Source organism: Echeneis naucrates, chromosome 24 (genome assembly GCF_900963305.1).
Source record: "Echeneis naucrates chromosome 24, fEcheNa1.1, whole genome shotgun sequence".
NCBI lineage: Eukaryota > Metazoa > Chordata > Actinopteri > Carangiformes > Echeneidae > Echeneis > Echeneis naucrates.
In genome coordinates, this window is record NC_042534.1 from 19,182,809 (window position 1) to 19,203,224 (window position 20,416).

At 42.6% G+C, this 20,416-nt stretch overlaps 1 protein-coding gene across 1 annotated transcript in view; it reads right to left on the reverse strand.

Annotated features, from left to right (window-relative positions):
- slc16a10 (solute carrier family 16 member 10) overlaps positions 1-20,416 on the reverse strand; it is a 35,783-nt gene that overhangs the window by 8,596 nt on the left and 6,771 nt on the right. The window contains exons 2-3 of the mRNA XM_029496878.1: positions 6,514-6,658; positions 3,111-3,537 (exon numbers count right to left, since the gene is read on the reverse strand). Coding sequence (XP_029352738.1) covers positions 3,111-3,537; positions 6,514-6,658 — 572 coding nt within the window. The remainder of the gene's footprint in view (positions 1-3,110; positions 3,538-6,513; positions 6,659-20,416) is intronic.

Consider the following 20,416-nt stretch of genomic DNA (forward strand, 5'->3'; position numbering starts at 1 on the left):
AAGATAGCCTAAAAACATATAAAAAAAAAAACCTCTCCATAGTGCTAGAAGTTCATATTACTCAGCACTCATAGAAGAAAACAAGAACAACCCCAGGTTTCTCTTCAGCACTGTAGCCAGGCTGACAGAGAGCCATAGCTCAGTTGAACCAGTGATCCCCTTAGCTCTAAGCAGTGATGATTTTAATAAGTTTTTTACAGATAAAATTCTCTCGATCAGAGACAGAATTTATCAGCTCTTGCCTATGTTACATAAAAATCTCCTACTTAACTAGCAACTCCTGAATCAGCTGCGATGCCTCTTTTACATCTGGAATCATTCTCACCTCTGAATCTCTCAGAGCTAGCTTCTATAGTTTCATCATCCAGACCATCAACCTGTCTATTAGACCCAGTACCAACTAGCCTCTTTAAAGAGATCTTTTATTTAATTGTGCCGTTCATTCTAGACTTTATTAATCTAACTTTATTTCTGGGTTATGTACCTCAGGCACTAAAGACCGCGGTCATCAAACCCCAGCTTAAAAAGCCTAATCTTGATCCAGATGTTTTGGCAAACTATAGACCCATATCAAACCTTCCATTTATTTCTAAAATCATTGAGAAAGCTGTAGCAAAACAACTACACGAGCATCTGGATGGGAACAGTTTGTTTGAACAGTTTCAATCAGGATTTAGAGCCCATCATAGCACAGAAACAGCACTAGTTAAAGTCTCCAATGACATTCTAATGGTTTCAGAAAATGGATCAGCCTCCATACTTCTCCTTCTAGATCTCAGTGCTGCATTCGACACCATAGATCATATTTTACTACAGAGACTGGAACATGAAATTGGAATTAAAGGAACTGCACTAAAGTGGTTCAAATCCTACTTATCAGATAGACATCAGTTTGTTCATGTAAACAACAGCTCCTCCTCATGTACTGTAGTCAGTCATGGAGTCCCGCAGGGTTCGGTACTTGGACCAATCCTCTTTACGCTTTATGTGCTTCCTCTAGGCAACATTATCAGGAAACTAATCATCTCATCAGTCTGGACGGCATCACTTTGGCTTCCAGCTCCACTGTAAGAAACCTTGGAGTAATTTTTGACCAGGACATGTCCTTTGTCCCTCACATAAAACAAGTTAGTCGGGCAGCTTTCTTCCACCTGAGAAACATTAGGAAAATCAGAAACATCCTTTCTCAGGATGATGCAGAAAAACTAGTTCATGCATTTGTAACTTCTAGGCTGGACTACTGTAACTCATTACTATCTGGATGTCCAAACAAATCTCTAAAAGGCCTTCAATTAATTCAGAACGCTGCTGCACGAATATTAACAGGAACTAGGAAAAGAGATCACATCTCTTTTCCGTGTTAGCTGCTCTTCATTGGCTGCCAGTAAAATATAGAGTAGAATTTAAAATCCTTCTTTTAACATATAAAGCTCTTAATGGCCAAGCTCCATCATATCTCAGAGAGCTCATAGCTCCTTACTGTCCTAGCAGGCCACTCTGCTCTCTAGATGGAGGTTTACTTGTGGTTCCTAGAGTCTCCAAGAGTAAATCTGGAGGCAGATCTTTCAGTTATCAGGCTCCTCTTCTATGGAACCAACTTCCAGTATCGGTCCAGGGGGCAGACTCTTTAGCAATTTTCACGACCTGGTTTAAAACTTTTCTGTGTGACAGAGCTTATAGTTAAAAAGTTCAAGTCTTCTACTCTTTAGCTATGCTGCTGTAGGCGTAGGCTGCTGGGGGAAGGACTGAGATTCTCCCTCTCTCTCTGTCTGTCTCTCCCTATCACCCTCTCTCCCTCTCTCGCTCCCTCTCACTTGCTCTCCTTTCCTCCCCCCTTGCATGCGCTGATAAGAACCATCCTTCTTAAAAAACACAGTTTCACCCAGATCTATGCATTTATACTGCATGTTCATTCATACCACGTTCTGCCAAAGTCTCTGTCTCTCCCAGTTCCTCTCCTCTCTCTCCCTGTCCTCATCCTGCAGGTGGTGACTCATCGCCATCCCATGTTCCTGCTGGTCCCATATCTTGATGAATTCTGTACTACAGCTCAACTCCATAAACTTCATGCATCAACATGTTCCTGCCTATACCCTCCCCCCAATGCCTATCTCACTCTCTCTCTCTCTCTCTCTCTCTCTCTCCCACTCTCAACCCAACCGGTTGAGGCAGATGGCCGCCCCCCCTGAGCCTGGTTCTGCTCGAAGTTTCTGCCTCTTTAAAGGAAGTTTTTCCTTGCCACTGTCGCCAAGTGGTTGCTCATCGGGGGATCTGTTGGGTCTCTTTAAATTATTTTATAAAGAGTTTGGTCTAGACCTGCTCTATATGTAAAGTGCCTTGATGTAACTTTGTTATGATTTGGCGCTATACAAATAAATCAGATTTGATTTGATATCTGACCATGATTAGTTTTCAATCAGTTCATTTGAGTCCAGTTGAATGTTTGCACCAAATATAAAGATGTAATCTGTCATGTTTCACAAGAATGGGAGGGATGAATGGACGGACAACTCCAACACATAATGCACTACCACTGGGTAGTGATGATAATGTTCTACAAGGCACATCAATGTACTAGCATTGATAACAATGTACATAAATAACCCATCCACCCATTATCAGTCCTGCTTATTATCATTGGGTCATGGGGTTGGGACAGGGTCCCCCCCAGGGCAGGGCTCTCATACGACTGACCTATAGAGACACCATTCACACTTACATTCATGCCTATAGTCATTTTAGAATTGCCAATTACAACGTTGGACTACATACACAGAAAACCTACATAGGCAGATAGATTCCACCTTCTGTATAAACAATGTCAAAATATTTTTTGGCAATTTGATATCCATGTTTTTGAAGTTCCCAAGGTGACCTCTTGCTTTTATTCTACTATGGTGTCACTAAACATGTACAACACATGGGATGATGCTATTTGGAAACCCTACAGTTCAATCACTCTTTTGGCATTTATGTGCTGTTATTTATAAGACTGACCTTTGAACCAGAGAGATAGGTGATGATATCCAGTAAATACAGTAACACAACAAACACACTGTGTGTGTGAAAACCAGTGAAACCAGAGAAAGGAGTCAAAAAGACAAACTTACCAGATGAACATAAGGCACAAAGTAACCATAGAGGGCTGCAGGGACACCAAAGGCCCAAATGCGATATCCCAAAGACTTCCAGATGTTGACGTTGAAAATCTGGCTCATGGACAGGCACTTTCTGCCTGTTTGGGTCTTATTGGATTTGGGCAAGAGGGGCTTGTAGGTGAAGCCGGCCAGCATGAGAACAAACATAAGGATGCAGAGGATACGCATGGTGTTGTGGAGTCCCGCTCTATCCAGCAGGTCTGACAGTACAAACGGTATAGTAATGGTGAAGATGCTGCTGCCAGCTGTGACAATGCCATTCACCAGGCCCAGACGCTTCTTGAAATAGTGGCCCAGGATTACTAAGCTTGGCTGATAGGCAAAAGAGCAGCCACACGCAAACACTATGCCATAGGTGAAATACATGGGACCCAAGGACCTATGAGGACACAAAACCAGATAAATTACTGTACAGCCTTTTGACTCAATACTAACATTAATGAGCTACAAAGGATGTAGGTGTCATTCCATGATTTTTTACAAGTATATATGGTAGCACAGCAGCATAGTGCTTAGCACTGTTGCCCCACAACAAGAAGGTCATGGGTATGATTAGCCGGCCTGGGGCCTTTCTATGAGGAGTTTGCATGCTCCTTCTTGCTCCGAGGCAACAGAAATAACCACTATGCCAACATGCTGCCTCCCAGGTGTAATCATGTAGCTCAAAGTTATATTTTGACAATTCCAATACAAGTGGATGTTAATGCATCTGTTGATAAACAGTTATTCCACTGAGAATTGTGTGAATGTTGGTATTTAAAGTATTTATTCTCTGAAGAATGTCTTTAAAATATTACCACACAATCATTACTGTAACTAACAAGCATCTATAAAAAAAAAAGTCACTTCTGCAGTCTTCTTTTTCCAAAAGCACGATGGCCCATGCTCGTCATATGAAACTAATCACCACAGGGACATCTGGACAAGATATCAATAGTATCAATAGCATATGGAATTTAGGTAATGCAGTGGTTCAACCTTGGGCTTGGGGCCTGTCATTGTAGAGTTTGCATGTTCTCCCCATGCCTGTGTGAGCTCTCCAGCTTCTTCCCTCAGTCGAAAGATACTGAGATTTACAGTAGTTGGTAACTCTAAATTGCCTGTGAGGGTGAGTGGTTGCTTGTCGCTATATGTCCAAAATGTACACCATTCTCATCAAATGTCAGCTGGTATTGGCTCCAGCTTCGCATGACACTGCAGCATTAACGGCATAGGTAAAGGTTTAATAATGCAAATTACTTAAGAAAGAAAATTCAGAGAAACCTACAAATCATATGCTCAAATATAAGTATAAAACTGTTTGATAGAGACTATACTACTAGCCTACTACTAATATATTTTTAAATGAAAAAATAACAATCACAATATCTATCAAAATAATGCATCATGGCTTTTCTGTATATTGTAATTTATTTATTTATTTACATAAATTGATAATGGTCTTTGCCCAGATAGAGGATGGTGCGCCTCCTTTAGCTAAATTGATTTGCTTTTTAACAGAAAAATCATATTATGTAGAAATCTTGCACCATCCATCTATCTTTTATTGCTTTTTCGTTTCGGGGTCGCGGGTGGTGGAGCCAATCCCAGCCAACATTCCGGGTGAGGAGCTGGTTGCCAGTCCATCACAGGGCCAACACACAATGACAAGCCACCACTCACACTCACATTCAGACCTACAGACAATTTAGAATCAGCAGTTAACCTAAACATACATGTCTTTGGAAGGTGGAAGGAAACTTGAGTACCCACTCAGACAAGGGAGAAAATGCTAACCCCACACAGAATGGACCCAGGCCCGGGAACCGAACCCACAACCTGTCTTATTGCGCTGTGCTTACACCTCTTCTTACACCTTGCCACACTATTTGAGAGGCTCCTTGACAGTCACTTGATAAGTAATAATTGATCTATTGTGCCATAAAGTGATCATGGACTCAAAGGTTGTGAGAGTTTCCTTCCTTGTAGACATGGAAATAATTAACAACAATGTGTTAAATATAGAACCTCTCACCCACAGAGTCATGATAAAAGCTTACAGTAGCATGTCTTGTTTAGGGAGGTTTTCTGAAAGAAATAATTAATTTGAATATATATATCTGTTAAGCCCACCGACGCTGTACAATGAGGCAACACAATGGTGACTGAGCGCACTGATAAAAGCTTCAATAGGCAATCTATGGAAAACTTCAAACACTGTATGAAGTTGCTGCTAATGGAAGCCAAACATTTCCCACTGTTCACGAAAGACATTTATTAGTATATTTATATGAAGTTGTGACTGGAAATGCACTGTGTGCAATATTGAGATTAGCACTCAGCCCTTTCATCGTAAATGCATCTAAATACACTGTTAACCTCCAAGTCCATGGCTGTTCACAGATTGATAAATTATTATTCATTATTTACTCACTTCTCTACTACAACTATTGTTCTTGAGGCAAAAACAATAGTTGCTGCCTCAAGAATTCTGGCTGAATAGTTGACTCTGATGCTTTAACAATTAATCATTAATTAACTTGACAAATATAAAATTCATAAAAGCCATTTTAATGCAATTCTAAGCAGATATATGAACATCATTATAAATATATTACTCCAAACTCTAACATTACCTTTAAAAGTCCTTTTGAGTGATATATCTCATTTAATCAATGCTTTTCAAAATTTTTACGTATTCACAATTATTAAATGTTTTCTAACTTGTTTAGGTTTGTAATATTATATCATTACATGTAATTACATTTGACCTCATACTGGTAATTTGACTTCATTACCTGCCCATGAACAATATCTCTTACAGCTATATAAATTCTCACGTTTAAAATGTCTTTATATTCTAAATAAAACCACCTTTTGATAAATTATCATAGAGTTGTGGCTGTTGAAAATAAAATTGTGCATCTATAATTGGATGACAACTGTGAAACTCCATTTGCCATTGGTAGCCTTAAAATAGCAACAAACTGTATATGTGTGCATGGTTTGTAGTGGTGAGTTTTACCCAGTGTTTACATGGCAATACTGATGATCCTATTCTACATGATGTAGCTAATGTTGGGCCAAAAGTCGTTGATATGTTGGCTAGGTCATATAAATTACACAAACTGTTTAAAAATATTCCCCAGATTATAGAGCAGAAAGTCATTTCGAAAGAGCACGAGCCAATGGAGAAGCTCTTGTACTCAGCCATTTGACCAGTGGTGTGACTTCATCAGTCAGTAAGTGACAGACTATCAGGTTCTTAGGGCTGGCCGGTCTGATGGTATCTCACCATCTATACTTAGGAAATACACATGAAGTCAAAAAACCTCCTAATCTATTAATGTAACTCATGGAAGGTTTGCTTCCTTACGTGACAAAGGAGCTGGCCAGGAGCCCAACCAGGCCAACAGCAGCACCACCCACTGCGGTAATTCTACAGCCAAGTATGTCGGTGAAGACGCTGACAATAGGTGAGCAGAAGAAAATCATCCCCATGGATAGGGACCCCACCCATGCTGCAGGAGACACAGTGAGAGAGACAGAGAGGCTGAGTGAGTGAGGATGTCTGACATAACAAACTGTGTGTCAGATAAATGATCATTTCATATTAAATAAAACTGATGTTTAGAGTTATAGCTACAGCAAATACATTCAATAGCAGTAGTCTGAAGTGCATCTGTGCACACACACACACATACACTGCAGAGACCATTCACTCAGGAAACCCATCCAGGCTTTACGAAGCAATAACAAAAAAATAAATACTGTTCATTGAATGTTACCAAGTGTCTTGCTCATTTTATAAATAGACTAATTGGTTGGATAGCTATATAAAGGGTACAGTAGTAATGGGCTTGGAGTTTAGCCATTTATATCAGAGAGCCTGTTTTATAGAGTCGGTTTATTGCCTAACAGACCTGGGTGTGGACTTGGCAGGGAAGGTCAAAGGAGGCTATTAGCGCATTATGGGAAATGTAGGACCCAATGTTATTTCCACTCAACCAGGGAATACATTTATGAATTTTTTTAATGCCTCCATTCTGAGCAGGCTTTTGAAATCACTTTGTGCAAATCTGCTGAAGAAAATATGTATATGTCCTAAAATGCTGGAGTGACATGTTCCTATTGTCAAAGCTTATTTTCTGGTTTGCATAAGATATCTTGTAATAGCTTGTCCCAGCATTTTTAAGACTAGATTTTATTTTCTGGCATGAGGCTTCAAATGATGTCCTGGTGTTTTCTCACAGTATTTCATGATCCAACATGAGTTGTAGTAGATATAGCATTAGAATTTAAACTGAGCATCAGGGAATCAACAGGAAGCATCAGAAGTGTTTGCTCAGTGCTTGCTCAGCAGTCTTTTAGTCAAAGGTTAAATACCAGTGTCACATGCTGCAGCAACTACACAGATAAGAAAATCTGGAATCGTAATGGCAGGTGACTTGATTATTCTGGGAGTGATCAAAGAAAAGGAAAATCTATGTGGATAAATGGAGAAAGTCACAGATAGATTTTACACTTTTAGTTGTTTTTACATTTGTCAATACAAATTCACAGACATTATGTGACATTAACTAGAAACACTGGTTCCTCTTGATATGCGTACATGCAGAACACTAAACAACTCTGACTAAACTCACAAGTACAGAAATTGTGCAAGCTTGCACAGCACCCTTTGACCATGAAGAGAATGAGGAAGCTTGGGGTCCATGATAGATTCTGGTAGGACCGACTACATGGAACACTTGTATGTTCCTATCATATTACTTGATAATAGATTAGGAAGGTTAATGATCACATTTGATGACCAAGATATAGAATGAAGTGTTGAGCTTTCTCAGTTCTCAGGCTGTTTGAGGGAAAAGATAGAGCAGCTGGGGCTTTAGTGTTCTTGTTGTCTGTTATTTACCATAAGTAAGGAGAAACCATTGTGTCGGGTTTCAGGGTTATTGCTGGCTTTGCAGCTATGTTTATTCTGAGGATTCTTATCTCACCTCATGCTGTCAGAGTATTAGAGCCTCTTAGGTTTCACTAAGAGACCAGGGTTATGAAGTTAATCAGAAGGGAAAGAGCCTGATACCCTGACACAGTTAACACTGTCATAGTTGTATTGTTTGGTAAGGACAGACTAGTACATCTGTGAGGCTGCAGAAAATGCAATTGTAAAACGTATTATAGTTGTGTATAAATTAAGTTTCTATTCCTTATGTTTCCTTGAAATAGGATTATCATTGTAAAAATAAACATCATGTTGTATTGACAAAGGTTGAGATAAGAGACTTAGACCATTAAAAAAAAGTTTACTAAGCTAATAGATCAAGTAATAATTTTTTAATAGAATTCAGTTAAATTTTTTTTAGAACTTTGTGTTGGTAATTAGATAGAATAAAGGTTTAACACGCTTCACTTTTCAGACTTAGTCCATGTAAATTTTTATGTGTCTACGGTTCTGCTGAACTGTGTCAGCACAGTTACAGTAACAGAAGGTTAAAGGCTCTCCGGAATGCACTGCAAAAAACGTGGCTAATGTTTGACTATTGCATTTCAATGGTGTTGGCTAGAAATGGTAATACTTGGAGGTGTTCGATTAGCAGAAATACAGATAAATAATAAACATGCACATTGACACAAGTCAGCATCAGTGAATGCTGATTCAGCTAAATTGCATGCCCCCTCCTTCCAACTTTTCTTTTTAATAGCAAAATGCACAGGATTGCTCACAAAAGTCTAGTCTATACAAATTTTCATGAGAATCAGTCTTATGGTTGTTGAGGCATTGTACCTAATCAAGACTGTCTATACTATAATGATACTAGACACAGTCATAATACTAATAAAATCATACCCGGTTTAATATTTAGTATCTTTTTTTTTTTTTTTTTTATGAAATGCTTTATCTTTATGACATGTGCAAGGAGCCTAAAGCAAATTTAAAGTGAAATTTGATCTTGTTAAAATGTCTGTAGGGTTCCTCTACAAAGAACCATGAATGCCACGTATAAGAGCTCATGTTGACTGATCAAACATAAGCCAATATCTACCATTTTTTTCCAGGTGATACCTTTGTACAGATGTCTTGTTAAGATTTTCACACTTTTTGTAGCAACTGCCCTCCTTTATTTTCACTTTTATTTCAGTTCATAGCTCTGAGTTGTATACATTGTTGTATACTCAGGAATGTCAGTGCTGTTGAAGAGAAATTTACTAGCCACACAGCAGTCAAAGGCTTCACATTTTCATAATTTCATATGTAAAAATAGTTAAATATAACCTATATATAGTTTACATCATTTTTCTCTAGTTTCCCATTGTGTCCCAAAACTTCTCAAGAACTTAACCATACACTACAGTCAGGAGAATGGCCCACATTCATTGGGCTCTGATCTGCCTGCTCTCATATTTGTGGAGATATCAGCTCCCTTTAAGCAACATAATGTAATAAATGGAAGTGAAATAGAAAGGCAAAGAATCCCTTAAATACAACAGGAAATTGTTGTTATGATTCCATCTGCCGGCTCTCGTTTCAAAAAGTATTTACGCTTCAGACAAAGAGAAATTCCAGAGTGAAAAATGTAATTTCAGGATTCTCTCAGTGGCATCCATTGGTAGCCGCAGGCCCCACTTGGACACTAAGGCACAGTTGCTCTAAGTTGTCTGTTTGCTTTAAAGCGTTAAAGGCTAGACCCCTCTACTCTGAACCCAATCACCCCAGAATGGCTAAACCTACCGCAGTGAGCGCTGTAGAACACCCGTCTATGTTTAAGCCAGAGAGGATACATTTAAACGCCACTGAGGTGACTTTGCTGACAGCTGACCTGCAGACTCTGTCCTCAAATCCTGTGTTCAGTTTCTGTGTGCTTCCATCCCAGCAGCAGAAATCCTGCTGCTGTCCCCCTCATGCTATTACTATCGTATGTCTGTTACCACTCACTCAGCCAGCCTAGTACAGCTGCTAGCTTACTTATTTCTACTATTTTCTTTCCTCCCAAGGACATAATGTACCTAGATATATTTAAATCAGAGTATAATAGTGTTCAAAATTTAAGTGCAGGTGTACAAATTTCAGAAGTTAAAGGATTAGTTAGAGGGGGCTCACTCTGCGACTGAGTCTCTTGGTAGCCTTGGGCCTTGTCAGTACAATCTGGCCATGATTGACTCAAGCGCAGAGTGACCACCCCAAACACAAAGTAGTCCAAGATCCACAAAACTTTACTGAAGAGCAGGCAGGGCCATAGACAAGAAGGCAGTCTGAAAAAACAGGCAAACAAATTCAAAAAGGGCAAGGCAGAATTCCACAAAACCAGTAAGTAAAAACAAGTCATACGCTAAGGTTATCACAAAGAATAAACGCGAGAGAGCAAAACACACAAAGGTAACAATCTGGCAAAGGAATGGGCATGAACCATGGACTTAAATACCTGCAGACACGGGTGTGGAGATTATTGGCGGGAAACAGAACAAAGGACTATGACAGGAAGTGATGAGCCATGACCGGAACAAACACAGATTACAAATTAAACAGGAAGCCCAAGAACATAAAGACAGAGACCTGAAGTGTGAAGAGAATGGCTCTAATGGATTCTGTTTTTATCTGTTCTTCCAAGAAGTGAATACATTCAGAAGGTGTGCATTAAAGCTGCTGACTGGAGAGTTATCCCTTTTACATAAGAAGACTCAACTCATATTGCAGGTGTGTGCCAAGCCAAATTTCCTGGCATAGTAAAGCAAACTATTTGTGCCTGTAGCTCATTTTAGGAATGTGTGTGACTGAAGATCCTCTGAGCAAAATTTTGTTCTAACAAGGGAGACTGACATCAGGCTCGACAGAATAGCTGTCACAGTTCTGTTCTCCTGGTTCCCCTCTGCCCTCTGTATTCTACCACTCTCCCTGCCTCTGCTTCACTCCACCTCTCAGCCACGCCCCCTCATCAGCTCAACTCCACTCACCTGGTTGCTCAGCTGCAGCTTGTCTCATCAGCCTGGCATATAAGTTCCTCCAGCACTCTCACTCCTCGCCAGATTGTTCTACTATAAGAGACTCTCCAGCGTTCCTTCTTCACCTGATCTCCTGGTGCCGACCCTGCCTGTCCCCGACCTGCTCTTCTTGTCTGCCTCCCAGTGTAACGACTTGCCTTCTGTCTCTGACCACGGGTTCAGCCTCAGCGTCTCCAGCGTTTGCCTGCTCTACTGGTTTCGACTCCTCTGCCTGGCCACGACTCCTCCACGGCTCGCCACTCATCAAGTCCCCTGTACCTCCAGCTGATCCGTCTGGCTCCGGACACCAAGTGTCGGCGGCTTCATTCGAACTAAGCCTTTTCCCGTTTCTCCCGGCCGCCGAAGGACAGAGCTTTATGGGTCCGAGGGTGCACGCCCCCCTCCTCGTTCCCATGGCCGGGGTTGAACTCATCCCCGTCCCCAAGCCAGATAACCAGAGACTATTTTTGGGCTACCAGCCTGAAGTGTGAATTGAATGCTAAGCTAATTCACCTGCTAAAACTCCTGTTTAACTGCTGTGAAAATAAGTCATTACCAACTGTTTCTGAGCTCTGGAGTGCTGCATTTGGGTTGCATACACATCCGTCACAGTACAATCTGGCCACAAATGGATCCCCTCAAGCCCGCTTGGAGTGGGTGGAGGGAATGCTCCAGCACCACAAGGCTCAGATGGCCTCCAATGTTGGAGCAAGCGCTAACATCTCTAGCTAACCAGGTACAACAGTTAGCGGCTTCCCTGTCTTCACCGGCGACTCCCGCTCCAGCTCCTCCAGCTCCAGCTCCTCCGCTGGGCTCCGTTCCTGAGCCCCGAGTGGGTACCCCGGGGCTGCAACCCTTTCCTGACGAACTGCTCCATTCTGTTCACTCTGCAGCCGCACACCTTCGCCTCAGAGGCAGCGAAGGTAGCCTTCACCGTTAATCATCTGACTGGCTGAGCCCGCCTTTGGGGAACAGCAGAGTGGGAGAGAGGCATGCCTGCATGCTCCTCATTCCAGGCATTTGCTACAGCGCTACGTAAGCTTTTTGGACCTGTTCCGTTGGGACCTGACGCCACTGGAGGACTCATGGGCCTGAGACAGGTATTGACTTTCGGACTCGGGCGCACCTCAGTGACTGGAATGCTGCTGCCCAGTGCGACCTCCCCTCTTCCCTTGATGGCCTCATCGAATTGACTTCCAGGCTGGACAGGCGCATTCAGGTGAGGAGAAGGGAGGTACGCCAGGCAGGGGCAGACCTGTCCGTCTGCGGGGGTCCCAGCCCCCTCCAACCAATCCTCAGACTCTTTCCAGGGGGGCTGAACCCATGCAGGTGGGACGTACCAGCCTAATGCCGGAGGAGCAAGAGCAATGCCGCCAAGGGAACCTCTGTCTCTACTGCAGCCAGGCTGGACATTTCATCTCCCATTGCCCAGCAAAAGGAAGGGCTCAGCAGTGAACAGGGGGGTCCTGCTGAGCCGAACCCAAGTCTCTGCCCCTATATCACGACCCCTGTTCCATGTCCGGCTGCTGTTGGTCTCATGGTGGTCTGGTAACCACCATGAGACTATACAGTTTCTTGTCCTGAAGTCACCATGTCTCCTGCTGATCCTTGGCTACCCCTGGCTCCTTCGTCACACCCCCCACATTGACTGGTCAACGGGGTCCATTCTGGGTTGGAGCTCCTCATGCCATCAGGTCTGCCTGAATACCACAACTTCAGGGAGGTGTTCAACAAGGCCAAGGCAACCTCCCTGCCCACTAATCAGCCATACGACTGTGCCATCGACCTCCTGCCCGGCACCTCACCCCCCAAGGGTTGCCTCTACTCTCTGTCTGCACCTGAAAGAGAGGCCATGGATCTGTACATCAATGACGCCTTGGCTGCCGGTATCATCCGTCCCTCCTTCTCACCTGCTGATGCTGGATTCTTCTTCGTTGAAAAGAAAAACAAGTCCCTGAGGCCCTGCATCGACTACAGGGGCCTGAATGACATCACCATCAAGAATCGTTACCCCCTGCCCCTCATCGCCTCCACCTTTGAGTGGCTTCAGTGGGCCACGATCTTCACCAAGCTGGATCTCCACAACGCCTATCATTTGGTCCAAATCCGGGAGGGGGACGAGTGGAAGACGGCTTTCAACATGCCCTCTGGACATTACAGGTACCTAGTAATGCCTTTCGGCCTCACCAATGCCCCGGCTGTGTTCCAGGCACTCACTAATGACATTCTCAGAGACATGCTCAACAAGTTTGTTTGTCTATCTAGACAACATCCTGATCTTCTCCCGGTCCCAGGGGGAGCATATGCATCACATCCAGGCTGTGCTCCAACGTCTACTGGAGAACTCTTTGTTCGTGAAGGCTGAAAAATGTGAGTTCCACGCCACCACCATCTCATTCCTGGGGTACACCATTGACCCAGGCAGCATGGAGATGGACCCCACCAAGGTCTCTGCCATCACCTCCTGGTCCGTCCCTGAGTCCCGGAAACAGCTGCAACGGTTTCTGGATTTTGCCAACTTCTACCAGAGGTTCATCCGGGGGTACAGTACCGTGGCCACACCCCTCACCACTCTCACCTCCTCCAAGGTTCCCTTCTGCTGGTGCCAGGCAGCGGAGGAGGCGTTCTAGAACCTCAAGGCCCGGTTCACATCTGCCCCCATCCTCCTGGATCCCGATCCCCGAGAGACAGTTTGCGGTGGAGGTGGATGCCTCTGATGTGGGGGTTGGAGCCATTCTCTCAACTCATCAGGGAGTTTCATTGCCGCCACCCTGACCAGCCCTCCAGGCTCCACAGCGCTGTGAAAGGCACCAATGGGGTGGATCTGGCCTCCCCGTTGTCTGAGATGTCCAGCGATGAAAGGGAGGAGGAGGAGCTGTCTTCGGGGGAAGATGACCCAGAGGAGGAGGAGCGGAGATGGACATCTCGGATGAATTTCTACTATGAGAGACTCTTCAGCGTTCGTTCTTCGCCTGATCTCCTGGTGCCGACCCTGCTCTTCTCGTCTGCCTCCCAGTGTACCGACCTGCCTTCTGTCTCTGACCACGGGTTCAGCCTCAGTGTCTCCAGCGTTTGCCTGCTCTCCTGGTTTCGACTCTTCTGCCTGGCCTTGACTCCTCTGCAGCTCGCTCCTCACCGGTACCTCTGCCTCGTCTGCCTGCTCTACTGGTTTCGACTCTTCTGCCTGGCCACGACTCCTCCACGGCTCGCCACTCATCAAGTCCTCTGTACCTCCAGCTGATCCGTCTGGCTCGGATACCAAGTGTCGGCAGCTTCTTTCGAAGTAAGCCTTTTCCCGTTTCTCCCGGCCGCCGAAGGACAGAGCTTTACGGGTCCGACGGTGCCCGCCCCCTCCTCGTTCCCGCGGCCAGGTTGAACTCATCCCCGTCCCCAAGCCAGATAGCCAGACTATTTTTGGGCTACCAGCCTGAAGTGTGAATTGTACGCCAAGCTAATTCACCTGCTAAAACTCCTGTTTAACTGCTGTGAAAATAAAAGTCTTTACCAACTGTTCCTGAGCTCTGGAATGCTGCATTTGGGTTACATACACATCCGTCACAATAGTGTATAGAGGGAAACACAAGATGGTCAAAACACACTTGGACCTTAATATTCGGCAGTGTCACCATCTCAGCAGGGAACCATGCAGTCGTTTCATTTAGGCTCCCTGAGCCCAGTTCTTCCCGAGGTTTCTGCCTCTTAAGACATTTTTCCTTGCCACTGTTGCCAAGTGCTTGCTCTTGGAGGGTTTGGTCTAGACCTGCTCTATGTGTAAAGTGCCAGGATGTAACTGTGTTATGATTTGGTGTTGTTTAAATAAATTAAATTTGAATTCATTTATAGTAAAATGTATTGAATATTGTTGATCATAGATAAATGTAAACCTTGTTAATGGCACATCAACACAGTAGTGTTACATTTCAGCACGTTATAAAAATATAATGATGCTTGGTTTCTCTATTTTGACAAATATTTAACTACTTCAGTGACCACGTTTTAACTCAGTTTAGCAACATGGTAATGCTAATGCGATGTTTTTCCGTTTGCATTCCTTCCTTTTTTGTCCAATGAACCAGCAGGGCTATTACCAAAAGCAGTGTCTTATTTAAAAAAAAAAAAAACAACACACACACACATTCCTGTGGTGGATAAGGTTTTGTCAAACTGGAACTAAACAAAGTTGTAGCTTAACTTGAGGTGCTGAGTTTCCAGTGCTGCTGCTTAAACTGAACCCAGAAGCCAGCTTGTGTTAAAATCTGAATTTGAGAACTGTGGGGTCAGGATCTGAATCACACTGTACTGAACTCTCTGCTGGTTCCTACATTGCAGAGCCAATTTTTCTCAACACAACAAAGGAAGAGGCAAAAGAAAGCCACAAAAACCCAAGTAGAGGTGCAAAGTTATGTAGAGACTGTTGTGTTTCCCAGCTAGCTTTGTATTACATCCTGTCAGAGCTTTTATTTCTTACCTCTTGTCTCATTAAAAAAAAACTTGGCAGTCCACACTCCTAAAAAAAGAGAAGACAAAGCAGAGCTAGCAGCAAGGTTAATGGGTTTAAAAGCTGTGGTGTATGTTAAGCTAAACATGTTTGGCACATAGCTGAAACTCATTGCTAATGTTTTTCGCTCCTGAGGGAGACCACAGCACCAGCAGATCAGCCTGAAGCACTGGATCATATACTGTATGTGGTAAATTAAGGTTAAGACTATGATTTTATTGGCTTTAAATATAAACTACAACACTAATGAATTTCGCTTTGGGGATCAATAAAGTTATATCTATCTATCTATCTATCTATCCAAAAGCTTAGCAGGACCCTTTTGAATAATGCCCATAATGTATTTAATATCAGCAATGTTCCCATTTAGCACTTATTATGAGACTCATTGTGATTGCGGTGTGATTGTTACTGGTACAGGCCCCTTTCTTGCTTGTGTTTTTTCCTTTATTAGTCCTGCAGATGAGGGCTACATGAATAGGAGAACCCAGGAGTTCTGTTACTGCATAACAATAAGTGCGACTTCATAACTTCTCCTGCTCAATCACAAACACCCTGGTCATAACTAGATCAGGGCCTATCTTTGTGCGGCAAATACATATCTGGCCCTAAGTGGACAACACAGCATTATAATCATTACTCCATCTTTAGCTTCAAGCAGCTGGAAGCCATTTATGCACAGCTGCTCCACTGGAGGCTCTGATGGGGGAGAGGCACTAAGAAATGCCAATTTTGGATTTTGGTGAGTTTTCATCCTAACTCATGCCTGTTATGTGCAGTCTGGCCTTAGACTATTGGAAATAAGGCCTGCTGCCCCCCCCCCACCACCTAAATAAATAAATAAATAAATAGGGGAGCAGTTGAAGCTGATTTATTAGCATGAATAAAACTAAGAAAAAAAGTAATTAGACCCATACTCTGAATGACACAGGCGGTCCATATGAAAAATATTAAATGGGGGTTGTGTTCTGTGTTAGAGGGAAGAAAAGGGGGTGGTGTGTCAGAACTGGCCAGTGATTGGAGGAGATTTTGTTAGGCACACAGTATAGAAATGGCAACAAGTTAGTGGTTGGATATGACTCTGATTCATTCTCACTCAATGTCTGGTGCCTGCATTTCTGAAAAGGCCAAAATAAAAAGAAAAATACTCTTACTCTACAGCTTCAATCATTTCTACATGCAATGTAAAAAAATCCTGAGCCTGAGCTTTTTTCTAAAAATATTTAGAAATGAAAGATGATAATGTTAAATGGTAGAAACTCAGTCAACATTTACGTAATACATTTACGTAATACATTTACGGAATTATTCGATCTCCGTCTTCCCCTGGCTTAATGAACTTAAACTATTCTCCATCATCTCCAACAGTGACTTCGATGAAAAAAACGCCTGCTTGGATGCTGCGTTCAAGAAAGCTCGGAAATTTCCGACTACCGGTAGTCGCTATGATAGCGTTCAAGCTAGAGGTTAACTCAGAGGAGAAAAAAATTCAGTTTTGCGTATTTTTCACTGTTCTGAACGCTAAAATGTGTGCTTCATTTTTTGTTGTTGTTTGGAATACAGCATCATCTGCTGCTGGATATCAACCAAGTTTTTCAAGACCCACCCCCACCCTACTTCTGATTGGCTAATGATGTTCGTCTGGTTGAGAGGGAAAGCTCATGCCATCTTTTGTTTTTTTTATCTCAGTCAAACGGCTCTCCTCGAAGATTCGGCACAGTGCTGGAAGCCCTGCACTTGCCTGTGATGACTACATACACTTTTCAGACTACACTAATCATATACTTGAGGTTTTCATCCTATGGCTTTCAGCGGGTTTTATGTGCAGATGCATGTGATATGTGATTTCCCAGACGAGTCCTGAGCTCTCTTACACCAAGTGCAAGTCCAACATTTTTATTTTATTATTTGCCTAATTGCAAAAATAGCATAACTGTAATGGAAGTGAAATCAAATACATTAAATTTCTAACATCAAAATAATATCTTAGGGCCCTGACTGACTGATTGGTTCCGTGTGGGGGTAGGTACTGAATGAGTATGAGCATCAGAGATACCCGCTCTACTGCTCCCTGACAGAATCATATGTGTCCTCCAACCCTTCAGGCTGTGGCTTCATGACATGTGTCATGTGCAGGAGGTCAAACAATTGATCCTTCTGAGTGGTGCCTCCAACATGTTTACCCTCCAGACTTTATCTGATGACAACCTTAACCTAATCTCAAGCTTACATGCGCCAGGGATCAAACAGGTAGTCAAATATTAACTTGTGTGTTTAAATATTCAAGGTTTTTTGAACTGATGTGATCCAGGCTGCCCACACAGGCTCCTGAGCTGTGAGGAAAAATACACCAAGATTCAAACTGCACTTAACCGAAGAAACTTTTCAAATAAGAAAAAGCACATGGCTAGTACACACTTCATCAGCCAATATAATCAGGGACTTTGCAGTACAGCTTCAGTTTGGCTGGTATGACCGGAAGCTCATAATTGAACGTTACATTTGGTTATGATAATGTAGCGTTACAACTTACTGACTGTATGTTGTAACGCTACATTATCATTTTGACTCAAATCATACATTCAGTGTGACACTTCCACTTCCAAAGACACTGTGTTTAGGTTAATAGGTGACCCTTAAGTGCCTTTAGGTCTGATTGTGATTGTGTCTCTGCCTGTCTCTCTATGTTGGCCCTTCGATGGACTGGCAATCTATTTCAGGGTGTATCCTGCCCTCGCCCAATGAGAGCTGGGATTGACTCTCGGAAAAGAATAAGTGGAGGAGAGGGACCAGTGTCAGTTGAGGGGTTTTGTTTTTTGTATGGTGGAGTCCGGTATAAAATCAAGATAAAGCCCAAATAGGATTTTGTATTCTTTGTCACAATAATTTCATCCATGAATACATACAAAGGTGTGAGGGTGAAAATCATATTGATGGTTACAAAACATTGAATTTTTGAGAGTTTGACTATGAATTATTATTAGCTAGAATTATTGGGATTGTACAAATAAAATATCATCAAAATCACAAACCACCTAACTGGCTTCATATTATCCAAATCACAAGAGCAGCATTATTTTGATGAAGAGTCCACATTCAAGTCCATTGTTAGCAACATAATCACTGTGATGCTCCTGAGATCCCCATGGATCATATTTCGCTGATATTAAGGCATACATTTGTTTGGGGATGCCCCAGGCCTAACCTTGTCTTAAACACTCTCCCTCATCTTCTGTCTCTCTCATTGTGAGTGTCCAATGAAACGTGAATATGCCCCAAAAAGCAGCAATCTAAACATAACTAAAGTTTATCCTAAAGTGATTTTACATGATTGATTGCTCAGTTAAAATACAGAATTCCACTTTAACTGTTTAACTGGTTTCATTTGCATTTACTTAATGCACATTTTCACAACCTCTAAAATCCCCTCATCCTCTCCACAGAAATTACTTTTCCTTTTCAAAGGCAAACTGAAGGTGGATATCCATTGGACTTTATTATCACTCCTTTATGTCTGATGGTATATGCACAGTCCTCCCTTGATTGGAGAAGCAGGCATACTTGTACAAATGATGTGTGTATATCTGACTTAAATTGACTTCATAAAGGGTGTGGTGGTTTTCTGCATGGCAAAAATGCACAACAGCAATGCCATGGCAGCCCAACATACATTTTTACAGAGAACCTAAGCTGATGGAAGCACTTTGTGTTGAGCTGAAAAGACTCAGGAGGAGGCAGAAGAAATATGAAGAGAAGGGAAAGTCTTGTCATGGAGTATATCATCTCTGATCACATAAAGCTCAAAGCCTCAGAGAAGAGACTCACTTACAGTTTTGAGTCAGACAGGGAAAAAAAACCTCATCAACTAACTACCTCTTGTTAATATGTAAAAGAGTTATGTCCAGTCCACGGTTACACAAACACACCTAGGCCAGGGTCATATTTTTTGTTTGGGATTTATTGATGCCGCACTTCAACTATATTTCATCTTATGTTAGCAAAAGCAGGTCAAACCTGACTAAATTAATGGCATTGGCTGCTGAGCTGCAGGGCAGTCTGCTGCTACGAACTCAGCATTGTAATCAAGAAGAACAGGCTGTAACCAACAGTAATACTAATACAATATTGTCAACTTCCCTCTGCAGTCATTTTGGCAGTTTCAATGGGTCAGTTTCACATCTGTTTTCCTTTGAACTTGAGTGAAATTGAGATTCAGCAAAAACATGGACATGTGATTCCATGTGGTTTTGATAAAAAGTCAATTGTGCACATGAGGCCAAGTTACTTCAGATTCATCAAAACAGCACAATCAAGGACTAAACCTTGTGTTTGGTACAAAGGTTGGCTGCTTCAACTTTAGATGACAGGCAAGTGGTTTTTATGGCATGAGGCCAAGGAATAAGCCCATCTGTCATCCCAACAGGGAGGGAAGCAGAGTCTGCAACACAAATGTGAAGGCCATTCATCTGGCAGCTCAGGCCCTTCCACAGGCTGGCCCTACCCGCCCCTGCATTATACATTCTCATTGGTTGATTATAATTTCGAATTTCTACATTTTTTGTGCATTGTCTGCGGCTATAGCGAAGACAACACCTGTCCTGTGATGGCTGAGAACGTAATGAATAAAAATGTTTTTTACAGATTTCATAGTTGGTCTCATAGGAGTTCCTCTGTGGTTTTCTTGACCGTTGATATATGACAGCACATTTCCAGGATATATTACTTTTCAGCATCTATAATGGTCCTATCATCGATCAAGGTCACTTCTGGGTAATATTCAGTCAATAAACTGCCTCAGCAG